Source organism: Capricornis sumatraensis, chromosome 5 (genome assembly GCF_032405125.1).
Source record: "Capricornis sumatraensis isolate serow.1 chromosome 5, serow.2, whole genome shotgun sequence".
Taxonomy (NCBI): Eukaryota; Metazoa; Chordata; class Mammalia; order Artiodactyla; family Bovidae; genus Capricornis; species Capricornis sumatraensis.
In genome coordinates, this window is record NC_091073.1 from 43483922 (window position 1) to 43509739 (window position 25818).

At 32.8% G+C, this 25818-nt stretch overlaps 1 protein-coding gene across 7 annotated transcripts in view; it reads left to right on the forward strand.

Annotated features, from left to right (window-relative positions):
- The window catches only part of CACNA2D1 (calcium voltage-gated channel auxiliary subunit alpha2delta 1), a 526060-nt gene that overhangs the window by 443126 nt on the left and 57116 nt on the right, over positions 1 to 25818 (forward strand). For 4 of the 7 annotated variants that reach the window (XM_068973035.1, XM_068973036.1, XM_068973037.1 and 1 more), the window contains exons 13-18: positions 10943 to 11021; positions 11875 to 11924; positions 13092 to 13181; positions 18291 to 18368; positions 20315 to 20389; positions 20607 to 20681. In XM_068973035.1, coding sequence (XP_068829136.1) covers positions 10943 to 11021; positions 11875 to 11924; positions 13092 to 13181; positions 18291 to 18368; positions 20315 to 20389; positions 20607 to 20681 — 447 coding nt within the window. Of the gene's footprint in view, positions 1 to 10942; positions 11022 to 11874; positions 11925 to 13091; positions 13182 to 18290; positions 18369 to 20314; positions 20390 to 20606; positions 20682 to 23935; positions 23993 to 25818 lie in introns of all 7 variants that reach the window. The other 3 variants (XM_068973034.1, XM_068973032.1, XM_068973033.1) reach the window with 1 other exon arrangement.

Sequence of the window (25818 nt, forward strand, 5' to 3'; positions counted from 1 at the left end):
AGAGAAAGCTTATAGATACAAAACACAGAAAGGATAAATGATGGAGATCCTTGAGAGAGAAGGGATTGAGAAATACAGAGCACAGATTTCTGAATTTGACAATTAGGAATTATATTTCTTAAAACATTGTTGTGCCATATTCATTGCACTTTGCTTCCAAGTTCAGTGGCTTTTTAATATTTTCTAATGTGGAAAACTATGTTAGACAAAAAATTTGTCTCTTGGTATTTGCATGTTCTTATCCACTAACAGTGATGATAGCAGACGATTTTTAAGTCACTTATGTTTTTGAGTGTGTTTGTATTTTGTCAAGACAACATTACACAGTTAATTGTTTATGCCAAGGGTGTATGTATGCAACTAGTGTGTATAAGAGAGATTTTTCCATCATCTTCAATATGTCTTCAAATGGTTTGGGATGAACTGTCAAACCCTTTCTCACTTTCCCTGCTTATTCTGACTTCTCTACCTTCCACTCATCCACCCAGTGTGAGAGATTTGCTACCCTCAGACATGTGGATGCATGGAAGATCCTTGTCTATCTGTGTCATCTAAGGATGTGTATGACCATTTATTTACCTGTAAAATTCATATTTATTATGCAATAAATTTATCAACTCAGAACTTAACTAGCTACATTTTCTTTCAAATGGCCAATGTGTAAAACTGAAATTTGATAGGTAGTAAAATAAAAACTTTCAGTACATGTAAAATTCTATATTCAACTATAATTTTACTTTAAAACATGCCCCTTAAGATAGACATTCACTTGTAGCTTAAAAATATTGAAATTGCAAAGTCACAAAATTTGGAGAGGTTTTAAAGAAAAAAAATCGGAAAACCTGTTTTTGAATCCTACTTTCTCCCCAGGCCTCTTGCCTGGCATGAATGTGACTGAATGCTTCATTTAAACCCATTTGTCATTCAGATGACATTAGAAATCATTCAGAGCAACCCAGATAGGTGTGATGAGGTCCACCCATAGAGCTGATGAATGAGCCTGCAGATACAGAGCACAATTTAATGAGGCCAAAAGGTTTGAGAATTAGAACAAAATGTTTGGGTTCTTTTGAAATGTATTACTCTTGGGAATTAATCTACCTGATTATAGATAGGTACAGCTTAAAATGGAGTCCATGTTAATCTCCTCACACAGCTGTTCCACATTAAAATGCATTCACTTTGTAATCTTTACCTGCAACTCTGCCATTCCTTAGGGCTCAACCATGTGTATGAGACTGCCTTAAAAATGGAGCCAAAACCAAAATGAACTTTATCATAGATTCCAAACAAATGAACAAAGGAAACTGACACCAGACACAGAGTTGAAAGATAATTCCCAGGTCTAGCAAAAGTAAAGATAACTTAATTTTCTGTAGATTAGCAAAGAGATTGGTTAGCAGTATACACTTAAGATTGTCTAGCCAGCTATAAAATTGTTCTTGGATTCTTAGGTTAATTCTCAGAATTAATCAAAAATAAAAAGACATTCAAAAATCTATAAAATGAAAATTTCAAAATAGCTAGTAAACTAAATGAGAAGAATAAATGAAAAAATGCATATGATAGATGTGGAATAATTTTGTAAAATAAAGAATGCATAGCTAAAAAATTATAATTGCCTGACAATAGATGCTTTATTTTTTAGATTCTTTCAAAAATGATTGGCAGTCTATTTTTTGTCAGATCCAGAAGAGAAATAATCTGTAGCCTACAAAAATCGAAAGCAAATCACAAATGGCTAAATCTGTATATAAAAATATATATATTTTCACTTTTATACAGTAAAAGTGAAAACTACTTTTTCAACACATGGTAGGAAAAATAATTCATGGGAAATAATTCATTGCCTTCTTGGTAGTCTCTGCCTAACTTCTCCATCAGACAAGAATGAAGCCTTTGGAAGGAACGTTCAAACCTCTGATAATAGAGGATATTCAGACTTGTGGGGATATTTAATACTGTTTAGAAATGCGCTGCTTTTAAAAATTTTCTTGTAATTTGGCACTTTCAACCATTTCCAAAGGATTTTCAGTTTTAGAATGGGAACTATAGCCGTGTTCATAAAAACCAAATGTATTACTTGTGCTAGAGTTAAGGTATAACTAAAAACAATAATTTTAAGTAATATTGGCCCTGCCAATAGATGATCAACTTAAAATTCATATCGTGTGCATCTGTGTAGTGTCCTTCTCTGACAGATTTGTTTACATTTGTGTTCTTTGAATGAAATTAGTATTGATAATTCATTACCTAAACTAAGGAACAGTTTCTTTGGGTCTGAGTATTAACTACTTCCATACATTTTACAGAGTCCTTAATTTGATGGCTAGAACAAATCCATTGAAAAGTGAGAATAAGTATTACATTAAACAAAGTATATTAGGCCATAGAGTGCCACAAATACACTTGAAATAATTTCTAGGTAGAATTGTGCCACCTAAAATTGGGATTGCCTTTTATTGATGTGAAATCACAATACCAGGAAGGGCATTCTGTTCTGTTTTTCCTGAGGCTGTCTTCTCAGATTGAAAGCTCTGCTTGCCATGTAGCTCCACACAGAGATCTTCCCTGCTCAGATTTTCTAGAGTGGTCCCCCTTTTCCTACACACTTCATTATTCTCTATTTCAGTACCATCTTTCCTCTTTGTTTTCTTTCTCCCAGATTACCATTTTTAAAAAATTATTTTAATTATGTACTTATTTACATTATCTTGAACTCTCTTCTGTTAAAAGCTCTAAGAGGTAGGGGTTGTATCAGCTTGTAAACCTACCATTGACTCCTTAGAGGCTAAGAAGGACTTGATGCACAGTGGTTGCTGAGTAATTACTGAAGATGCCCAACATAAATGAATAAATACAAATATGCAATTAATAATCTCCTATAGTAAACTAAGTCTAGTCAAGACTATGGTTTTTCCCGTGGACATGTATGGATGTGAGAGTTGGACTGTGAAGAAAGCTGAGTGCCGAAGAATTGATGCTTTTGAACTGTGGTGCTGGAGAAGACTCTTGAGAGTCCCTTGGACTGGAAGGGGATCCAACCAGTCCATTCTAAAGGAGATCAGTCCTGGGTGTTCATTGGAAGGACTGATGCTAATGCTGAAACTCCAATACTTTGGCCACCTCATGCGAAGAGTTGACTCATTGGAAAAGACCCTGATGCTGGGAGGGATTGAGGGCAGGAGCAGAAGGGGACGACAGAGGATGAGATGGCTGGATGGCATCACCGACTCGATGGACGTGAGTCTGAGTGAACTCTGGGAGTTGGTGATGGACAGGGAGGCCTGGCGTGCTGCGATTCATGGGGTCACAGAGTTGGACACAACTGAGCGACTGAAGTGAACCGATAGTAAACTATATATAAAACATTCATATATGATACTCAATAGCTTTGACCCTTTACAAGAAAATAATTTAAAATTATATGTTTTCCTTATAAGTGGGATGTTGTTGTTGTTGTTGTTCAGTTGCTGAGTTGTATCCAGCTCTTTGAAACCCCATGGACTGCAGTGTGCCAAGTTTCCCTGTCCTTCACCATCTCCTGGAGTTTGCTCAAACTCGTGTCCATTGAGTCAGTGATGCCATCCAGTCATCTCATCCTCTGTCATCCCCTTCTCCTCCTGCCTTCAATCTTTCCCAGCATCGGGGTCTTTTCCAATAAGTTGGCTCTTCTTATCAGGGTGGCCAAAGTATTGGAGCTTCATCTTCAGCATCAGCCTTTCCAATGAATAATATTTGGGGTTTATTTCCTTTAGGATTTACTGGTTTGATCTCCTTGCAGTCCAGTGGACTCTCGAGAGTCTTCAAAACCAAGCATCAGTTCTTTGGCACTCAGCCTTCTTTATGGTACAAATCTCACATCCATACATGACTGCTGAAAACACCAGACTTTGACTAGATGGACCTTTGTTGGGAAAGTAATGTCTTTTTGTTAATATGCTGCTAGGTTTGTCATAGCTTTTCCTCCAAGGAGCAAGTGTCTTTTAATTTTATGGCTACAGTCAACATCTGCAGTGATTTTGGAGCCCAACAAACTAAAGTCTGTCATTGTTTCCATAGCTTCCCTATCTATTTGCCATGAAGTGATGAGACCATATGCCATGATCTTAGTTGAATTTCAAGCCAGCTTTTCACTCTCCTCTTTCACTTTTATCAAGAGGCTCTTTAGATCTTTGCTTTCTGCCATAAGGGTGATATCATCTTTATATCTGAGGATATTGCTATTTCTCCCCACAATCTTGATTCCGGCTTGTGCTTCATTCAGCCCAGCATTTCACATGATGTACTCTGCATAGAATTTAAATAAGCAGGGTGACAATATACAGCCTTGACATACTTCTTTCTCGATTTTGAACCAGTCCATTGTTCCATGACTGGTTCTTCTTTACCTGCATACAGGTTTCTCAGGAGGCAGGTAAGGTGGTCTGGTATTCCCATCTCTTTAAGAATTTTCTACAGTTCATTGTGATCGACAAAGTCAAAGGCATTAGCATAGTCAATGAAGCAGGAGTAGATGTTTTTCTGGAATTCTCTAGCTTTTTCTATGATCCCACAGATGTTGCAATTTGATCTCTGTTTCCTCTGCCTTTTCTGAATCCATCTTGTACATCTGGAAGTTCTCGGTTCACTTACTGTTGAAGCCTCGCTTTGGAGGACAGAACATTACCTTGCTAGCATGTGAAATGAGTGCAGTTGTGCAGTAGTTTGAACATTCTTTGAACCCATGAACAGTATGAGAAGGCGAAAGTGGAATGTAGAGTAAAATTAATGTTCCACCCTTGCATATGCCATTGTAAGAATTAGGGGGACTTAAGTTCATATAAAAAACAATTATATTGATGCCACCTCTCCTTTCATACTGATCAGTCCAACACATAGTTTTTCATGAGTATTCTCATTCTTTGTGTCAGTGAAGTATTTAGCGTTACCCCAGAGGAACATCTGAAATAACTATATCACTTATGTTGTGACCTCTCAGCTGACAATCATCTCTGCAGAGCTAAATTGCTTAGAAATGAAATGTATCCATAGCTTCTTCCTCTGTTATCAAATCCTGTCAGTGCATGCAGATAGAAGGGGAACCTGAACTTACTCCCTTATAATCTTAATATGCAAGGATGATTTATTGTAATTGTTAACATTTTTAAACACGAACATAATCCCAAGGGCATGTATCTTTGTTATATACCCACATGCAAGACATGTAAGAGAGAGATCAGCTAGGTCTTTAAGATCATGTAAGCAAAAACTATTGCATTTCCTTTTCCTTTTTAAAGTTTTGCTCGGTGTGATTTACTGAAACAAACTCACTGGTCACTTACTAAATTTGTTCCTTTGTCAGGCCCTGGGAAATGCCATACAGGCATATCTTATATGGACACAGCGGCATTTAGACAGTATCTTTTTCTTTGGAGTTTAATATTAAATGCAGTAGAGCAAATGAAATTTGTCCCTCTGAAAAGGTATTATTTCAAGTTATGTTCTTTTTGAGGCATGAAACTGGAAAATGATACCTTATTGAATTCTGATAGTTTGACTATAGAAGACATTGTAGTCATCATCATCATGGTGTCATCTTTATTACTGTAACTAATATTTATTGTGCTTATAATTTTCCATATAATACAAAAGCTTTTCATGTATCACTTCATTCACAGTTGTAATAGCCATATGATAAAAAGGTTTTTATCACCATCAACATCGTCCCCATTTTGGAAATAAGAAAACCAAAATTTGAGAAGTTAACGAGCTTGCTGAAAGCTATACAGCTACTAAGTGGCAAAATCAATCATTTAAATGTTCAGCAGTCCAAATTTCATAACCTGATGTGGAGTGTGCTGGTTAGTCCTGTATCTCTCTCTCCAGGGCAGCCTTGGGGCCATGCCAGTCATCCTTTGCCCACCCAGCATCCTTCCTTCTAGTAGGATAGCAAGACTTCACCACTAAGGAACATGCTTCTCACAGCTTTAAGAAGCTAAAATGGATTAAACCTAAGCCATCAAATCTTTGCAGACTTACAAGAACCTTTCAGATCACTGGGCTTTATAAAATAAATTAAGTGTGAAAGGTACATTTGGACATTTTTATTTATTTCATAATGCTATAAGCCTAGAGATGTGGGTTATTTTAAACTCTGTGGATCCTGGTATACTTGTGAATTATGAAAACTACCGTAGAATTTTCTCCTAAAATATTCAGTCCAATCTAGTATTTTTATAGGCTTATTGCCAAAAATTTTAGTACACATAGTAAATTAATAAAACCCGTTTCTGACATCATTTTTCTAACAAGATTCGATAGCTGAAGTTTTTATTTTAGTTTTATTGGCTTTCTTTCTTCATAGTCTCATTTCCATTATTCCCTGGAGATTTGCCTATTGTAAATTAAACTTGAACTCTGGGTAACTGATAATTGTTGAGGTGACAGTTTCCAGTAACTGGGTTCTGCTGGGAAACAAGAAATTCCTATGACTTTTAAAATAGGTTGACCCTGTGGTTTTGGAAAAATCTTAATTGAAGACAAGTATTTTTGTCTTCAACAAACAAGACAAAATAAAAAGCAGAGTAACAGAAGTCTAGAACTAAAGGATACATCAGTAGTGTATTTTAAGAAGCAAATCAGTGACCCAATTTGCTGGTAATTAAAAGTTTTCTCTGGTCAAATAGGCCAGGCTTAACATGTAAATTATAATTCAAATTTACATTTTGGAATTATAATTTTCTGTTCAGAGAAAAAATGATTTTTGGACCAAGTGAAGGCCAAATTATATAAATTGCAACTAATAATAGAGGCTGATTTTTAGTTAAGTTTAATTTTATTAAACTTGTTCTCAAATTGCAGTTTATTTTGTGAATATTCTTATATAACTAAACATGAGTCAATTATTTTTTTTCCTCTAGGAATAATATAGCATATAAATGATATGTGTATTATACATACTTTAACTTGCCTGAAGAAATTTGTTCATCTTCATTTGTCAAAAGACTATGTAACAACAGCAAAAAAAAGATTATTAATTTGCCGTGATATAAGTGTAATGAAACAACCCATAATTATGAATGCAAGGCTCCTATCACTCTGGTTTTGGCTCTACTCTGTTATAATGAACTAATTTATATATCAGATGATATCAAAATGTGTCTTATATCCCTCTGGGAAAACATTAAGACCACTCATTTAGCTATTGAATTTTTTTTCATTTAATAAATATTTATTTTCATATCTATATAAAGTACTGTAATAGATACAATAGTGCAATCCTAAAACTGTTTTAACCCAGTCCAATGTTTATTCAATTTCTAACTTCCCATATTATTTCTGTTAGAAATCTGGGCTCCAGCAATGTGAAAAATATTTTTGAAAGCCATCTATAGCTATGTATGTTTCATATATGACCCTCACAGAAGTGAACATTCTAAAACATAGCCTATCTAACATCAGCCAGTTCAGGATCATTTAGCAAATTTTCTAGGAATATTACACTTAGAACAGTGAGTCTTCAGTACGTACTTGTTCTATGGATCTAGTGTTGTGATTATAAATGTACTACTAGGCATAAGCAAAGGAATTTTTTCTCAACAAAAGCTGACTTTGCTTTCATGGAGGCCTGATTAAAAGTAATTTACTTAATGGAGACTTTAGATGAAATATTTAGCTTCTATGGCTGCACATTAAGTGTTTCAAGGTTTTGTGTTTTTTTTTTAATGTCATTTTATTTGTTTCTCTGTAAGACCACGTAAAGAAAAGACTTCTGAAAATACACATCTTTGAGAATGTAATTTACCTTAATCTCTAAATTGTGCCTATTTCAAGGAATCACTTTATTATTTTATTTCCCCAAATTTATAGCTAAAGAAGAATGGTACACTTAAAGAAGAGAAAAACATCAGACTGAGGAAGGGGACAGCAAACACCTCTGTAAACTTGGCATTGGAGTTCATTAACTCTTCCACAGGGTGGCAGTCATATAGTGTGGAATAGGAGAATGAAAGTAAAACTCCCAAGTGGAAAGTTAGAGTTCAAAAATTATTTTTTAAACTTCATCAATTCATTGTATATATGTACTATGAAATGTTGAGTATCACACCTGATTATGAAATCAATCTAGTTAAAATCTTATTACATAATTCAAATGTTTAAAGCAAAGACGAAAGCGTGGTACAGCACCTGGGATTAAAGTATAATATTCATGTGTATCTTTTCATTGTCATAGAAAGAATTAAAAATTTATATTTGATTTATATTAAACTTTTTATATTTGATATGGTTTATATTAAACTGTTCTCAATCAAATATATATATATATTTATCAAGTCATTTTAGAAAATTATAAGGTAATCTATAAAATCATTATTTACATGCATATGTTTTGTGTGTATGTATATCTACCAAGAGACAAAATAAGTACTTTAGATATACTAGAAACATTTTATAATTATTGTAATGGTAAGACAGTTGCTGAAACTATAGAAAAGATGAATTTGTAATTTTTAAGATTTTAGTAACCATTGGGAGGATGTTTTCAGAAAAATGTCTTTAAAAAGATCTATCACAAGGCAAATATAATTTGCAAAGTGAGTTAAAAATTATACATTTGTAATATGGGAATGATTCAATCAGTTCAGTTCAGTTGCTCAGTCGTGTCCAACTCTTTGAGACCCAGTGAACCGCAGCACGCCAGGCCTCCCTGTCCATCACCAACTCCTGGAGTTTACCCAAACTCATGTCCATTGAGTCGGTGATGCCATCCAACCGTCTCATCCTCTGTCGTCCCCTTCTCTACCTGCCCTCAATCTTTCCCAGCATCAGGGTCTTTTCAAATCAGTTAATGCATCCTACCTATATTCAAATAGACAAGGAAGGACCTCTGAGATAAATGAATAAAGATAGAGAAGAAAAAGTAAAAAGAAAAAAAGTGTGTATTAAACTTTTATTAAATTATAATTAATTATGACAATGTCCACTTTGACACCCACCTCTGATTCTAAATTCTTTAATTTGAACAATATCTGAGGTTTCCATGTAGGCCAACAATTAGGGTCAGACAAAACTTCTGTAGTAAAACAAATAAAGCAATATGTTTTGTTGTTGTTTTTTACTAGTATATTTTTTTGCCTGTGTTGTGTTTATTTGGACTATTTGAATAACATCAGTCAAAATATTCACATGGTATATGTCTGTTTATGTCTAGCCTCTATGTTATTAGAAATGCTTGATTTCTAAGGATCTAGATATGTAATAATAATTCATTTAGTCTTATTCATTTATGTCCTTGTACTGGAAAGTACTTTATGGAAACCATTTTACTGGAATACTGTTGTGGTAAGAGAAACAACAGACAAAGCAGTGCTTTAAATTGAAAATTTGAGACATGCTTTCAGATGTTAATCATGAAAGTGATCCCCAGGTGCTTTCTAGAACATCTGGATTGTTTCCGTGTCCTGAATTCTCATGACAATTGTTTAAGGTATGGCAATTAAATTGAATTATCAGTAGGGTGGCCAACCCATTCATAAAAATAATCCATTTAGGAGTAATTTTAACTCTGTTAAGTAGTAACACTCCACTAAAATGCATATCCCCCAAAATGACCAATTGAAGATTTTACGAAATGAAACTAGATTTTTGTATTTTGAAGGATTAAGGGAGAGAGGGTAGTAAGTAACACCAACTTGGGTAGCAAGAGAGGGTAACACCAACTTCTGTTAAGCTAGAACCAGTCACCTGTCTTTACAGTTTGGGGGGATTAAAACTCTGATGTATTCACCTAATGGCTTCTTGCATAACTAGCCAAGGCATACCTGGATGAGTGGCTTGAGTGAAACTTTACAAGTGAAACAACACCCTCCCCAGTGTACTTTCTGGGGCGAGGGTTGTTATGATGTGATCTCTGTGTGGCCAAGACCAGCAAAAGAACAGAGACCAGATGTAGAATCTCTTGAGATTTGTGCTCTGCAGTCATATGTGAAAGATGAAACAGATGAAACAATTAGAAAATGTCAATTCAAACAGTCAATCGACATGAATTAGGGAAAAGCTCTTAACATAGTTCAAACCAGACAGACCATGAATTCATGGAAAAGTGCTTTTCTGCATGTTTATCTTTAGAAAAAGCTAAACTGTTGAACTTAGAGTACTGGTTTTCTCTAATTACTAAATTGGTAAAAATCAGTGTAAGTAACCATTTTATTAAATATTTGTTGACCTCATTGAATTTATTTTCTATACTTTTGTACTATTTAAATTCAGTGCCTTCCAATGAATATATAAATTACAATAATTAAACAGTATCACAATTACATTTTAAAATATTTGCATATTAGAAGCAGTCAATATTTTAATTCTTCTAAAAAATGCTCAGAGCTTAAAATATTTATTTATATGTTCCAATCATCTTTATAGAAAGTAAGTCATATGACTAACATCATACTCATACATGTGCATATTAAATATTTTCATGATGTGAAAAGTAGTGAAACCATCATTAAGTATAATGCTCTAAGCAACTAAACGTAGAGTGACCTCCTTTCTATATAGATTTTTGTAACCTTGTACCTATTAAGTAGGATTTTTTTTTTTTTGCAGTGACTAGATAGATATGTGAATAGTATGTTTTAACTAGGTGAGACAGCTGATGTTGAGTTGAATCTGAAAGATGCCATTTCTACAAATGAAACCTTAGTCATGATCCTGCCACAGAATTGGGATATGATGCAGAGTACCTGAGTACTAACTTAAATTTAGTAACTAAAGTCTATATTTAGAGTAGATTATGTAGTTTCTCTCTGATGCCTTCCAAGTGATTTAGAAGCCTCAATTTTCTTGTCACATAAATTAACTGAAAAACATGCTTTTATTTATCTTTTATTTTAGCTCTTTTGTTTTGCCTTTCAATTAAATTTTATGCAGCCTAACAGATACCCATTTTTAAATTCATCAGGTCCGTGTATTCACATTTTCAGTTGGTCAACATAATTATGACAGAGGACCTATTCAATGGATGGCCTGTGAAAATAAAGGTAACAAGCCTGTTTACATGACCACATTTTAGTATAAGAAGATGGATTTAGTAGTTGTTACTTCTACATATTATCATTTAAAATACTCTAAAGTTGTAGCTAATTTTTAAATCGAGGCAAGAATAAGATATGTTTTCTCTAGAGAAAACACACAAGAAATGTTGACATCAGTGTTACATTACATTATAGTATTGCTTTGACATTATAGTGTTATATTTTATTGAATTATACTGATTCTGATTCTGATCAAATATAACTTTCCATGAAGAATTAAGAATCAAATAATATCTGAATTGTATAAAACTTAGATATCAGAAAGTATAACATTATATGGTACTTTTTTCCTGAGTGGCTAAATTATTTTTTAAATGTCTTATACATTCCTAGATAATTCAGACTTTGTATATGAACCTATATTTCATTTATACTCAGAAAAAAAATGTTGTTTGAACAATGCCACATGACAATAGCAAGAGCCTAGATTTATTCTCAAAGTTATATTTTGGCAGATATAATATAAAATTATTAGATACCCATCACTGTATACTTTTAATTATTTCTCCAATGAAAACAATATTTGTTGATAATAGGTTTCTACTGCTTTCTAGAAAAATGACATTTATTTTATACAATATAAGAAATGTAGTGAAGTTTCTGATAAAGCTTGTGTATTTGCTATGAGTTTACGTTAATCACACATTTTCCAAACTGATCAGCAGTATTGATATTTTAGTGTTTGCTGAATTAGAAGTACTCAGTTTCTCCTAGAAAGCCATGAAATAGTTCTGTGTATTTTACTATATCATAATATGTAAACATATAAATCTGTTGTGTATATATGTGTATATTTCAGGTTATTATTATGAAATTCCTTCCATTGGAGCAATAAGAATCAATACTCAGGTATGGTTTTTTTTAAACTTGTTTAAAGTGTCTTTTCAAACTAAGATATTTCTCTGCTCCTTTAAATATGCTCAATATGAAGAAAATAGGTGAAAATGAATAAATGATTGATGTATTATATGAATAAATAACTCATACTATTACATTTGTAATGAGTATCATGGTAATGTATTGGTTTTATTTCATTAAAGTTCCAAGTGTTTTTAAATATCTGAAACTCAGACAAAGATGTATAATTATGTTTGTCTTCTCCTATTTTAAAAACATCATAGAAAATAAAATCATCTACTAACAATCTCATCATATAATTTCAACTTGTTTCTATAGCAAATCATTTAACTGAGTTTCCCCAAATTATAGGTTCAACACAGAAAATTAAACAATAATTATTTGCAACTTACAACAAGGAGATGGTTTTTCTACAGCCATTCAGTTGAAAACATACTTGTTAAATAGGTAGATTGAACCAATAAGTTAATTTAAATGTAAATTTAAATATTCATAAATTGCTGTTTAAAATCATTTATTCAGTTTTAAACATAACTGAAAGTCTACAGAATAGACTAAGTCAAAATTTAGCCCAAATAACATGGCTTTTGTGGAAATGAATACTGAATATGTTGAGTTTTGAAATGAAACAGCAGCTGCATTCAAGTCTGATGTCTAGTTTTGGCACAGTATTTCATTTATTTTTGATATGTTTAAATGTAGTTTTGAATTTCAGCCAAACAATCTGTGATATGAAAACAAGTATGTGGCTGCTTTATTATTTCAAATTTGTGCAGTTCCATCCAGTAAATCACAGAGCCTTAAATAGTTTAGATTAACATAAAACAATTCACAGGGAACTTATTTCACTTATCCTTGGCTGTACCTCAGAAAGAGAATGTTTTGTTAGGAGGAAAAAAAAAAAAACTGTGGTAGATACATTGTATAAATAATACAAGTCAAATATTGTTAATTCTGAGTATGCAGACATACCATTTATGGAGTACCCAGAGTAGAAATTGAATGATTATATGCTTAACACTCAATAATTTTAATTCTATCTTCATTTTTACTCTAGGTAAGTTTTTCTCTGTGGAGTTGTTGTTGTTGTTGTTGTTTTTTAAAGAACTGCATTCCTAGTTATTAACCACTTAAATTTTTTAATGTGTTTTTATATAGGAATATTTGGATGTTCTGGGAAGACCAATGGTTTTAGCTGGAGACAAAGCTAAGCAAGTCCAGTGGACAAACGTATACCTGGATGCACTGGTAAGCTAGGCTGTTCAGCCAAAAACTGTTATAACAAAAGCACACAGCTAACTTCTGTTTCTCTCTAGCTTCCATTCTCTTTTTCTCTTCATGAAACCTTTTCAGAATTCCTTCTATCGCACCTTGTTTGCTAGAATTTACATAATTTACTTAAAAATCTAGACTTGTGTGCAACAGAGAACCAGAGATATAAAGTGTTATTTTTCATTTGTCGTTGAGGATATAGAGTTTCAAACCTCGAATCTTGAATTTAAGATCGTTCTAGTAACTTTGTGAAGTTTTATGTAAAAAAAAAATCCTAAACTCACATGAATTAGTAGATTTTGAACAAGAATTGTGAAGAAAGTATTTTTAAAGTAGATTTCAGCTAGCAGAAGCTTGAAGCTCAGATGGTAAAGAAACTGTCTGCAGTGCTGGAGACCCAGATTCGATCCCTGGGTTGGGAAGATCGCCTGGAGGAGGGCATGGCAACCACTCCAGTATTCTTGCCTGGAGAATCTCCACAGGATCGCAAAGACTCAGACTATGACTGAGCAACTAACACTTTCACACTTTGAGCTAGCAGGAGTCTGTCTGCTGTCTCCTCCATATTTGAGATAGCCTCCATATCTTAAACCAGACTCAACAAAACTCAGAAGTACTTGCAATTAGATAAACAAATATCTTACCCACCCTGGAACAATCACAAACCTAATCACCTCTTCACATTATAATTTCTTGCTTTAGAGTCAACCCCAAATATTTATGGAAATAGCCCATTGAAGTGATACAGTCTGGTGTGAAATAACAAATAAAAACATGTTCAGTTTTCCACTGGACCGTGGGAATTGTAGTATAGGCATGCCATCATATTTCAGAGCAGTGGTTCTTTCTCAACTGGGGGCAATTTTGCCCCTCAGATCACTTGGAGATATCTATAGGCATTATTGATTGCCATGACTGGGATAGAGTTTGCTCTGGCATCCAGTGAATAGGTGTCAGGGATGCTGTTAGACGTTCCCACAATGTACAAGAGAATCACACACATCCCCAATACACACACGCACGCACACACATACACACAAAACAAAGAATTATTCAGCTCAAAATGTCAATAGGGCTGATATTGAGAAATCATATTTTAGTATAACTTTTTCTTTCCTAATATGAAAGTTATAAATAGTAGTAAGATTTATTCATATGCCTAACTTAATTAGAGAAGACTTAATTAACAATTTTGCTAGTGTAACATCAGAGAGACTTAAAATACTAAGCTCTGAAAAATAGATGCTGATTCAGTAACCCCTTTTCCTACTTGGAGTTTAATTATATGCTGATACTACTTTCCTAAATACAGTGATGAACCCACAGGGAAGAATGCAATCTATTTAGAAAGAATTACTTATCATTTGGTTCTTGTAAAATAAACATATACAGGAAGTTTAGGAGAAAAACAGTCACTATTAGCAGCAGCCTTGCACGCTAAGAACGATAAAATGAAGCTTGCTTACCTCAAGCCCTTGCTAAAATTACTGTCCAGTGTTCCTTCTTGACATCACATATTTATTTAAGGTCACATGGTCATCTGAAGCTGTGGTCAAAATGTTTCATGCATTCAAATCCATCACAGGACAGAGTATGATAGGAAGAGTCAATAATTATTCCCTCTTGTATTTCCTATGAACCAGAAGTTCATTAACCAGCATGTCTGCATTGTTGGTAAGGTTCTTGCAGATAGCATAAATGACTTTAGGAAGTGATTTTAGTTCTGAATCTGCTGTTCTGCTAGCTGAGACTAAATGTAAAAAAAAAAAAAAAAAAAAAAAAGAACAAAATGAGACACATTAATTGACTGGTCAGTGGATACATAGTACATTCTTCTAACTTAAGACTCAAACATGACCCATTTTTATTTCCAATTACTTGTTTATAGTCTGCACATAACACATTCAAAAAATAATCTGGTCAGATTCACAGTTATTTTTTTAAAGAGAGGTAAAATATTGCAAGACAAAATATAATAGACATAATGAGAAAAATGAAAAGAAATCTAAAAATCAGAAGAAAGAGGCCACATATTTGGTGAGAGAATAAGGTTAAAAAGATGGTGTTTTAGCTAAATATATGAGTCTACATAAGATTTCTACAATTGGTGATGTATAGCAGTATGAAAATTGGACAAGTGCTATGTATATTGAAAGGATGATACTTTGGTCACTTTTGCAGATAATGGAAGATCAGACTAGAACCAAGACTGGGACTGTATTGTGGAGGGTTCATTTTATTTGGGAGATAAAGTACGATTCTTTAGATGAAAAGAATTGCACTCGAAAATAAATATCAAATAAATTCCAAGAGAGCATATATCTTGTTTTATTTCTCTTCTTAGTTCTCTAGAAACTTGCACAGTGCCTTGGAATTGAGTGCAGTTTATATCTATAAGTTTGTCTAATATGTTAGAAGCCTTGTATCTCCTTTGGGAGCACATATTACCATATTTAGAAAAAATTTATGGTATTCTGTGTCAGTGTGAAAGCGATGCAAAGAAAAAGATTGCTTCTATTTATGCCATGTTAGTTAGTTAGTTCAGTCGCTCAGCCGTGTCTGAATCTTTGCGACCCCATGAATTGCAGCACGCCAGGCTTCCCTGTCCATCACCAACTCCCAGAGTTCACTCAAACTCACGTCCATTGAGTCGGTGATGCCATCCAGCCATCTCATCCTCTGTCGTCCCCTTCTTCTCCTGCCCCCAATCCCTCCCAGCATCAGAGTCTTTTCCAATGAGTCAACTCTTCGCACGAGGTGGCCAAAGTACTGGAGTTTCAGCTTTAGCATCAGTCCTTCCAAAGAACACCCAGGACTGATCTCCTTTGGAATGGACTGGTTGGATCTCCTTGCAGTCCAAGGGACTCTCAAGAGTCTTCTCCAACACCACAGTTCAAAAGCATCAATTCTTCGGCGCTCAGCCTTCTTCACAGTCCAACTCTCACATCCATACATGACCACTGGAAAAACCATAGCCTTGACTAGACGGACCTTTGTTGGCAAAGTAATGTCTCTGCTTTTGAATATGCTGTCTAGGTTGGTCATAACTTTCCTTCCAAGGAGTAAGCGTCTTTTAATTTCATGGCTGCAGTCACTGTCTGCAGTGATTTTGGAGCCCCTAAAAATAAAGTCTGAAACTGTTTCCACTGTTTCCCCATCTATTTCCCATGAAGTGATGGGACCAGATGCCATGAGCTTAGTTTTCTGAATGTTGAACTTTAAGCCATGTTACCATTCCTAAAACTGTGCATATACTCAATATATACACAGTTGGTCCTCCATATCTGTGTCCTGTGTCTATAGGTAAAACCATTGCAGATTTAAAATATTTAGGAAAAAGATTCAGAAGTTCTAAAAGCAAAACTTGATTTTGCCAGGCACTGGCATAATGTTTACATAACGTTTACGTTGTATTTACAACTGTTTATGTGGTATTTGCATTGTAAGGGGCTTTCCTGATGTCTCAGATGGTAAAGAATCTGCCTGCAATACAGGAGACCCAGTTCGATCCCTGGGTCAGGAAAATCCCTTGGAGAAGGAAGTGGCAGCCCACTCCAATATTCTTGCCTGGAGAATTTCATGGACTGAGGAGCCTAGTAGGCTACAGTCCATAGCGTTGCAAAGAATCAGACATGACTGAGCGACTTCCACTTTACTTTACCTTTTTGCATTGTAAAAGGTATTGTAAGTTATATAGAGATGATTTGCAGTCTGGAAGAATGAGCATGAGTTATATTTAAATAGTACCCAGTTTATATAAGGGACTTGAATATCCATGGATTTTGGTGTCTTTTGGATACTAGGTTTATAAATTATCTATAATCTGACACTGTTGAGGTGGAAAGTTTTCATTGCAGATATTAATTCACATATTCAATTAAGGATGTTTTCATGGTCAAATTTTCTTCCTTAATACTAAATACAAAGTCAACATACCTATCATGCAGCCAACTATGTGTCGTCATTTCCTTAATTTTCTTGGTCCCAAATAATTTGATACCTTGTTCTGCTGAAAGTGTATGATTGTCCTTTCCCACTAATTCAGTTTCTACTGTTTTTGAGCTTCCCATGTGTATAATTAATAATAAACCATGGCCTAAACCATTTTCTTTATGACTGTGCTGTTTCTATAATTAGAACAAGAGTCAATAGATTTGGATTTGGGATCATTATTCACAAAAAGATTACTAATAATTTCTCAGTAAATTCAGAATTTTCAACAATAATTTTTAAATTATTTTAAAGAGCAATTTTGTTAAAAATGTTCTGACATGAAATATTTGTAACAGAAATATAATTGTTGCAGATGGCAAGCATAAAATGCAACCTCTGACCTGAAAATCAGTTTTTTCCAACTAATCTCTGTGTATTCATGTAACATATGAAATTATCTACATGCTGATTAATTCTGTGTGATTATTTTTACTCTACTAAACTGCTTCATGACTAGACTTTCATATTTGATTATTGCACCTGTATGCATCATTTCAGTTTGTCAAAACGTTCATTTTGGAGAGCATATAGAAGCAATGTTGCTTCTTTTGAACATCCTAATGCTTACCTAGAGTATCCTAGAAATGTATTATCAGTAGCATGTTTTTTCTGTTTATAATATTATTTTGCTACACATTTGTGATTTAGCCTGAAGCGTTTGGCTTAGGGCATGAAAAAATTCAAGAATGGAGCTGAAAAAAAAAAGAAAAGTTAAATCATTTGAAACAATATTTTAATATCACTCTGTTCATAGTGGCCTCTGATATTAGGTGGACTCGCTATGAAAAAAAAGAGTGGATGGACAGGGTTACTACAAGGTTTAGTGTAATTTGACTTTTAAAGTTATTGCAGTGCTCTCTTGAGAGTATTATTTTAGATGTTGCATGCTTAAAGAACTGACTAATAGATACTACTAATTTCTAAGACATTTATTTCATTGACCTTTAAATAAGCTTTCAAAATCAATTTCTAATTTTTATGACTGTTTATAAAGCAACTAAAATACAGTGTCAGATATTCAAAAACTAATGCATAATGACAAAGTTTAAATTGTTATTTGAATTTGACTTTTTTCTGTGAATCTATTTTTAGGAACTGGGACTTGTCATTACTGGAACTCTTCCGGTCTTCAACATAACCGGCCAAAATGAAAATAAGACAAACTTAAAGGTTAAAAGTTAATTGATAAAATTAATAATAATAAATGATAAACTGTGACGTTGAAGCTTATTGTGGATAAGATATTTCCATAAGGAAATACATAGAACGTAACTGTCTCATGAGGCTGAAAGTAAAAGTCAGCAGCTGTCTATGTGATAACCACCTGGGAAAAAGGAAATGCAGGACAAGTTCTCAGTTCCCCCAGAGACAAGATTCAACTTAACTCCATTTAACTGTGACTTGACAAGAACACAAGTTCAGGGTCTGGGAGTAATTATTGCTTGGACCAGAAAGTTCATTTGGGTTTCCCGTAAGATGTTACAGAATACATGATTAAAGGGCAGTGCTACTTTGTGCACATTTTTAAATGCATCTAAGATACCCATGGAGTTCAGGAAAAAAAAAAAATCCAAAGCAAAAAAAAATAACATGGTAATGTTTGTATCAGATATATATAGGTACCTTTTTAGGATCGCTCATCCTCCAAGTCCCATACAACAGATTATTTTTTTTAATTATCATGTAACTTAAGGATATGATTTAAATGAATAGTTCTCTTTCTGTTTTTCTCTTTTTTAAGATTGAGGGGAAAATGCTTAATGAGTCTCATAAAAATACTTATTTCTATAGCACTGGCATTGTCAATGCTACCAACCTAAAGTTCTACAAATGTTGAAAAATATGTATCTTGTGCTTGTTAAATTATCTCATTTTAAAAAATACTTTTTATTTAAAGTAGGTTTGCATTCCTTTGTCTTAGCTTGCATTAGAAGGAATTTAAAAATCTAGGAGAATTAAGATTTTTAAATACTAAATACTGATTTTATATTTTGGCTGACATTCCTGATTTGAGGGAAATTTATTTCTAGTTTATAATATAATGAATGTTGCACTTAAGCATTATTTGTTCACTTATTATAAATTCAGTTGAACTCCTTATTTTAATAATGTGGCCATAGAAACAATTGGTTATTCCTCTTTGGGGGCCCATTACCATTCTTAAATATCTGCTGGTTCTAATTATCGTAACTCATGAAGGGAGTAATTCTCTTAACTCCTCATACAGACTGTGTAAGGGATTGCTTAAATCTGGGGAACATGCTCTGAGTTGGCTCTGGGTTGGTTCATGGGAAAACAGCGTAGTTGTTGACCTAACTTTCTCATTCTGTGTGTACCTACACAGGGTTTACAATGTGCTTATACTAACAATTGATTGGATTTAATGACTTTCTGTGTAACATTTTATTTTATAATTTATGTAACTATATTTAAAACAGATTCATGATTCCAAATTTTAACACCATTTCCATCCTTATGTCCCATAAAAGACTATGATAACAATTTACCACATGGATTCTTTGATTTGCAGCTAAAACTGTGATGCCCATTGTTTGGTATTTAGAAGTTAACAGCAAGCAGAAATAGTGTTGTGAGAATTTCCATTTTATTACACATAAGATCACATACTTTTCACATATACACTAGTATTATCAGCAGCAAAAATATATGTTTTTTTTATTTGGTATTGTCTAATTAACTTTTAAGTGGTGATTTCTGAATTATATTATAGCACAAAGTCAGTTTATACTCACAAATATACATACAACCCCCACTTAACAGCTGTTGACTGTACAGTATCAATTAAACTATGGGGTAATTAGTACAAAAAGCAACAAATTTAAAATTTCATATATTTTTTTTGTATTTTAGCTGAAATAATCAAGATTTCACTTTTAACCTAATAACAATACAGTTGAAGGAAAAGAAAAATCACAGCTGAGAATCACTGCAAACTGATACATTAAGTGCCTCACCCTTACACATAAAAATATACATATATTTAATCTAATGTGAAATGCAAGCATTGTTGAGCAAAAGGATGAATGTATGTTATAATTTTGTATAGAAATGTGTCAATTTTTGGTATAAAAACACTGCCTTTTTGCTTATTATAGAATCAGCTGATTCTTGGTGTGATGGGAGTTGATGTGTCTTTGGAAGATATTAAAAGGCTAACACCACGTTTTACAGTAAGATGCAATTTTCTCTTTTGATATCTTTTTTATTTTAAAACTGTACTAATTTAGCTTGTCTTTAAAGCATTAAGAAATTCTCAAAAATTGTGCATTTATCTTTGCAAAGCTACTAAATATTTAAAAGAATTCTTAAAAGAATGTTATAATATCATGTTACCTTTCTTTATGCTTTAAAATATGTATTTAAGAATTTATTAATATTATTTTTCAGTTGTGCCCCAACGGCTATTATTTTGCAATTGATCCTAATGGTTATGTTTTATTACATCCAAATCTTCAGCCAAAGGTATGTCTATAATTTGTTTACAGTGATAATGTTCTGTAAAATTAATGATTAATGTTCTTAATTAGGTTCATCATTCTTTATTCACTATATAGCACTAAGTATAAAAAAGCATTTTATGTGTAATGTTAATACATGACAAAGCCACAGTTACGCGAAGATGTGAAAGCAGTTTTCATTTTCGCTTACCAGCTTAGCTCTGCAATATTCCTATCCAGTACCCAGCTAACCAGTAGTCCTGTCTCTGAGGCAGTCATTATCACCTCCTGGCCTGAGCTTCCACATCCTCCTTGGTGTTTTCATTAGGCTGTAAGGCAGTAAAGGCGGTTGCCTGGATGCGTGTAAACCTGATAGCATTATTCATGTTCCTCTCTGCAGAGGCCATTTCTCTCTCTCTTTGTTTCTGGTAATTCTCTCTCCTTTCCATCTCCCAGACTTATAAAGATATGTATGAAATGAGTAAGTAAAACTCAGTGAGATGGACTTCGTAACTGGGAAGGGTTTATTAATCAGTGAGTTATATGAAAGTTATAAAATTCCATACATTAAAGATTTTATCCAAATCTTTATTCCTATTTTCCCAGGGTATAAAATACTTTCCTAAATATCTCATCCAATTCATTTTGCTTTTCATTAATAGCTTCCCAGGTAAAGCACTTATGTATCTATATGTAAAGCTGGCAAAACCTTATTTGTTTTTAATTTATAAGCAGCTTCAAGTTATTATTTAACTTTGAAGATAATATTAAAGATACTTTAAACCATGCTTCAGGGAAATCTATGCAGACTTCTGCATACTATTTCCTTCTCCCCAGGCATAGATATTTAATGTTAGAGATATTTTAGGATATCAAGTAGGGTCATTAAAAATTATTCAAAAAGTAATAATTAAGAACCATTAATATTGAATATTAAAACATATTTATTGTTATAACTAATGTCTGCATTTTATTTCTCACTCTGAAAATTACTTCCATACAAAATCCATCATTATCTAAATATTTCCTAATTATTTGTAGCTACTGATCACACCGAATTGTTTTTAAAGTTGTTACTTTAATGTAAATATGAGATAAGCATTTCACATGTTATCATTAGTCTGTCACAGCTCTTTAAAAACATGTCAAGTTTCTTATAATAGAGTTTTTTATGATTGGCTAACATTATGATTTTTTTTTAATTGAAAATTTTTATCTTTCTGAATCTTAAGATTTGTAAAAACTTTATAGTGTTATTTTGTATTATGTTGTATAGCCAATATATTTAAATTATATTCCCATAAGTAACATGATTTAAATGCTATAATAATATAATGTGCTGAAGAGTGTGAAGGACCCCTACTTTTATGTCACTGGACATTTTATGATTGTGAGTCTAAACTCCTTCCCCAGAGGAACTAAAATATATCATAGACAAAATAATAAAGAATAAGAATAATGAATATATGTAAATATAAAAATCCATCATTTAGAGGTAATTATTTGAAAAGTTTTTCCCCTTTTCTACATTCTTATACTAATAACCAGTATTTATGTGGAAAATATTTTATTACTATTTGAATGCTTTAAACATGTTTCTGGCTCATATTTGGAATAATTAATTTACTAAAATTTTGAAAGCTATAAACAAAATATAAGTTATTTATAAATTCATAGTAAAGGCCAAATGGGTTGATTTTTCTTCAGGATTATGTTATTTTTCATATTTTTATATAGGAAATTGTTAAAAGAATAGTTTTAGAGAACCATTTAAAATGTTTGAACTATCAGAATATTTTTTCTGAAGTTCATGCTTTTGAATTAAATATGCTTATTCTTAACAGGTTAGATATTATAATTTCTTTTTGTGGGTGATGTTACTAGTTATACAGATAGATACAAGAACCTGATAAAGGATAATACAGTGTAATACAGTTGTTTAGAAACTGATAAATACAAAGGACCAATATGGTTAGAGTAGCATGCCAGCTAAATTAATCTTTTTCATTCAAAATTCACCAGTGAAAATATAGAAAAATAATACCATGTTCCATAGTACCCATTATTTTTTAGCAAGATCAACATTTAATCTTACGCAGACATTCTTTGCTGAATGCCTTGTGTTTCCTCCTGAAACTATAATCTTAATTCAAATTATTTGAGTACAATTCTGAAGATTTTAGAAGGCAGAAAAAGTATCCTAAAGCCAAGAATAATGGAAAATAAAATAGCTGTGAATCTTTTGCATATCTAATTTTCTAAGGAATCAATACTTATCTTCTCAAAGTGACTCTTCAGAGTCTCCACCATGACTATATTTTGACAAATGCTGAATTATGTATCCTCCTTTATTCCAAAATAGAATTTAGAATTCCTCCATTTTGTTTCATTGACATAACCACATTAGCTATACTTACTAGATATCTCATTTTTTATCAGTCTTAAGAAATATTTATTGTATAGGAAATTGTGAATAATTTACATTTTAGAAGTCAATATTTAAAATAAACCTACAGTGTTATGATTGAATTCACCATTTGTTCCATAGGTACAATATTTGATGTCACTAACAAAGGCCCAGATTTGAGGGTTTTTGTTTGTTTTTGCCATTCCATGCAGCATGCAGGATCTTAGTTCCCCGACTAGGGGGAACTTCTATTGCCTCTGCAAGTAGAAGCATTGAGTCTTAACCACAGAACCACCAGGAAAGTCCACCAAGGCCACAAGTTTAAGCGTTTAAGATTAAAACTTTTCAATATCCTGTAATATTTATATTTTAACATATATGAATCATATACATTCTAAAATATTCCTCTTTTGTGCTTTTGTTTGTTTGTTTTATTTTTAAAACAGTATAGAGAATTCCCTGGCGGTCCAATAGTTAGGACATGATGTTTTCACTGCCGTAGGCTTGGGTTCAATCCTTGATCAGGGAACTAAGATCCTGCAAGCCAGGCAGCATGTGAAAATAAAATAAAATAAATCAGCATAAAAATTGTCTGAGAGAAAGCATCTTTCTCCTTTCCTACTTTATTACTTTTTTTTTAGGAATAAAAGGAAAATATTAGTAATTTTGCTTTAAACAATGTTAAGTAATTTTACTAGCTTTACATATTTTTTCACTAAAAATATTTTTGAACTTGAGTTTATTAAGTCATCATGAACTTCATGATACCTGTTTCTGACTGAGGAAATATCTGACCAAAACTGATGATAAGGTAGAAGCTTTACCCAGGTTGATATATAGTATGATGAATTACCATCTTTCTGTTGCTTCAGCCTATTGGAATAGGTATACCAACAATTAATTTAAGAAAAAGGAGACCCAATGTTCAGGTAACTGAAGTTAGCAGTGCCTTCAAATTTGCTAAATCAGAGTTGCGATCAAGCTTCTTTTCCTAAAAGCATATGATTAATGCCGCCTTTCTTGATAGCAAGCTTCCAGAGCATGAGATGGAGATGAGCATCATTTCTCAATAAATTGGAGCAAAAATGTTATTAATGATGGCAGAGGGTATGCATTTGCTGACTAAAGACTGCTAGCAAATTATGTAACACTGATAATCAAGTAATCACAAAATTAAAATTAGGTTTGTTATTAAATATTATTGTGAAATCAGTGTCAAATCCATGTAATCCTAACAATTGGTTGTAAAATTAACTTCTAAGTGGAAATAAAAATACAATTCTGATGTCTAATTTCTCTGAATCACACAATTTAAGCAATTATTCAGGGTGATCTGTAAAAGTATGTTTTCGGGTTAGCAGTTAGAGAAAGTTCACGTCACCTAATTTAAAATGTCCAAAATTGCAAATTAATATTGTCTGGAAAACTCATTTGCAAAATCTATCCTCTGGTGGGAAAATAACTTAAAATATTAACACTAAAAATAATAATCATGAAAGGATTCTTCCTATAGTTCAGTAAAGTTTAGTAAGAACATTTCAAAATTTTGAAGAAAGTTCAGTATGACTTAAGGTTTCATATATAAGCCTATTTCTTTTTTAAAAATGGTGATATTGTAGTGGAGAGGTAGTGTGATATTAATGGATTGCTACACTATGAATTTGTAGAACTGAACTCCAGTTTGTTCTACTTATAACCAACACTGTCTCCTTGAGTAGTGCACTAAACCCCATGGTACTTCAGTTTCTTCATCTGAAAAGTAGGAAGATGAAACTAATAATTATTTCCTATCCTACATAGGATATTCTGAGGAAGTTAAATATAGATATAAATCCCCAGCTCCATCTCCTGAAAATTCTGACTTAATTTGGCCAGGGATAGGCCCTAGGCTTATGAATAGCTTTAAAGATTCCCAAGGAATTCTAAAGAACTGAGCCTTTGGATTAATAAAAACTTCAGTTCCCTTCTAGCTCTAAAATTCTGTGACAATCTGACTTTCATGTTGCTATGTCAATCTTCATATCTTTTATGTTCCTCTACAGTTAAAATTTGTCTTTTCTTGATTTATTAAATTGTTTTATGTTACTCCTCTTGCATGTTTCTTTTTGTGTATTACCTTAAATTATACTCGTTGCAGTCATGTGCATTTTAGTGAATTTTTAGTTTTGTGATATTTTCAAATATTGCATGTAAATATTGTGATATTATTTAAAAAAAACCTGGAAAATGGTTCATTTTTGTTTTAAGGAAACTTCAAATGGCAAACTAGCAACCACACAAGACTTCTAAATTTAGAAAATATTTTTTAAACTATGTAGTATTTTTAATAATGCTGTTAATTATTTCAACTTAAAATTTAAGAATATTACATTCTACCTTTTATTTTAGTTCCACAAATAGTATTAATCATTTTATTAGTTGATATTTAAATTTTTCAAGTGAGGATTGTTGGATATTTAAAACATTTTAAAATATTTAAAAAATGAAAGTATTGGGAACGCAGGGACTGGATTCAGTTCTCTTGCGTCTCTTGGTACTTTTCAATGAGTCTGCTTTTGAATTTTTCTTTCACTTTACTTGTGATGAGTCTTTTAAAAACTGGTCAGCCAGATTGCCATATACAAAGTACAAGTGATGCATTGACATTTTTCTTTTATGATTTCCTTTTCCTCTCTGTGTCTTTATATGTTGGATTGGGACATGATCTTCATATTGCCAATTCTTCCTGATAATGCCTCCTCCATGCATGCTGTTT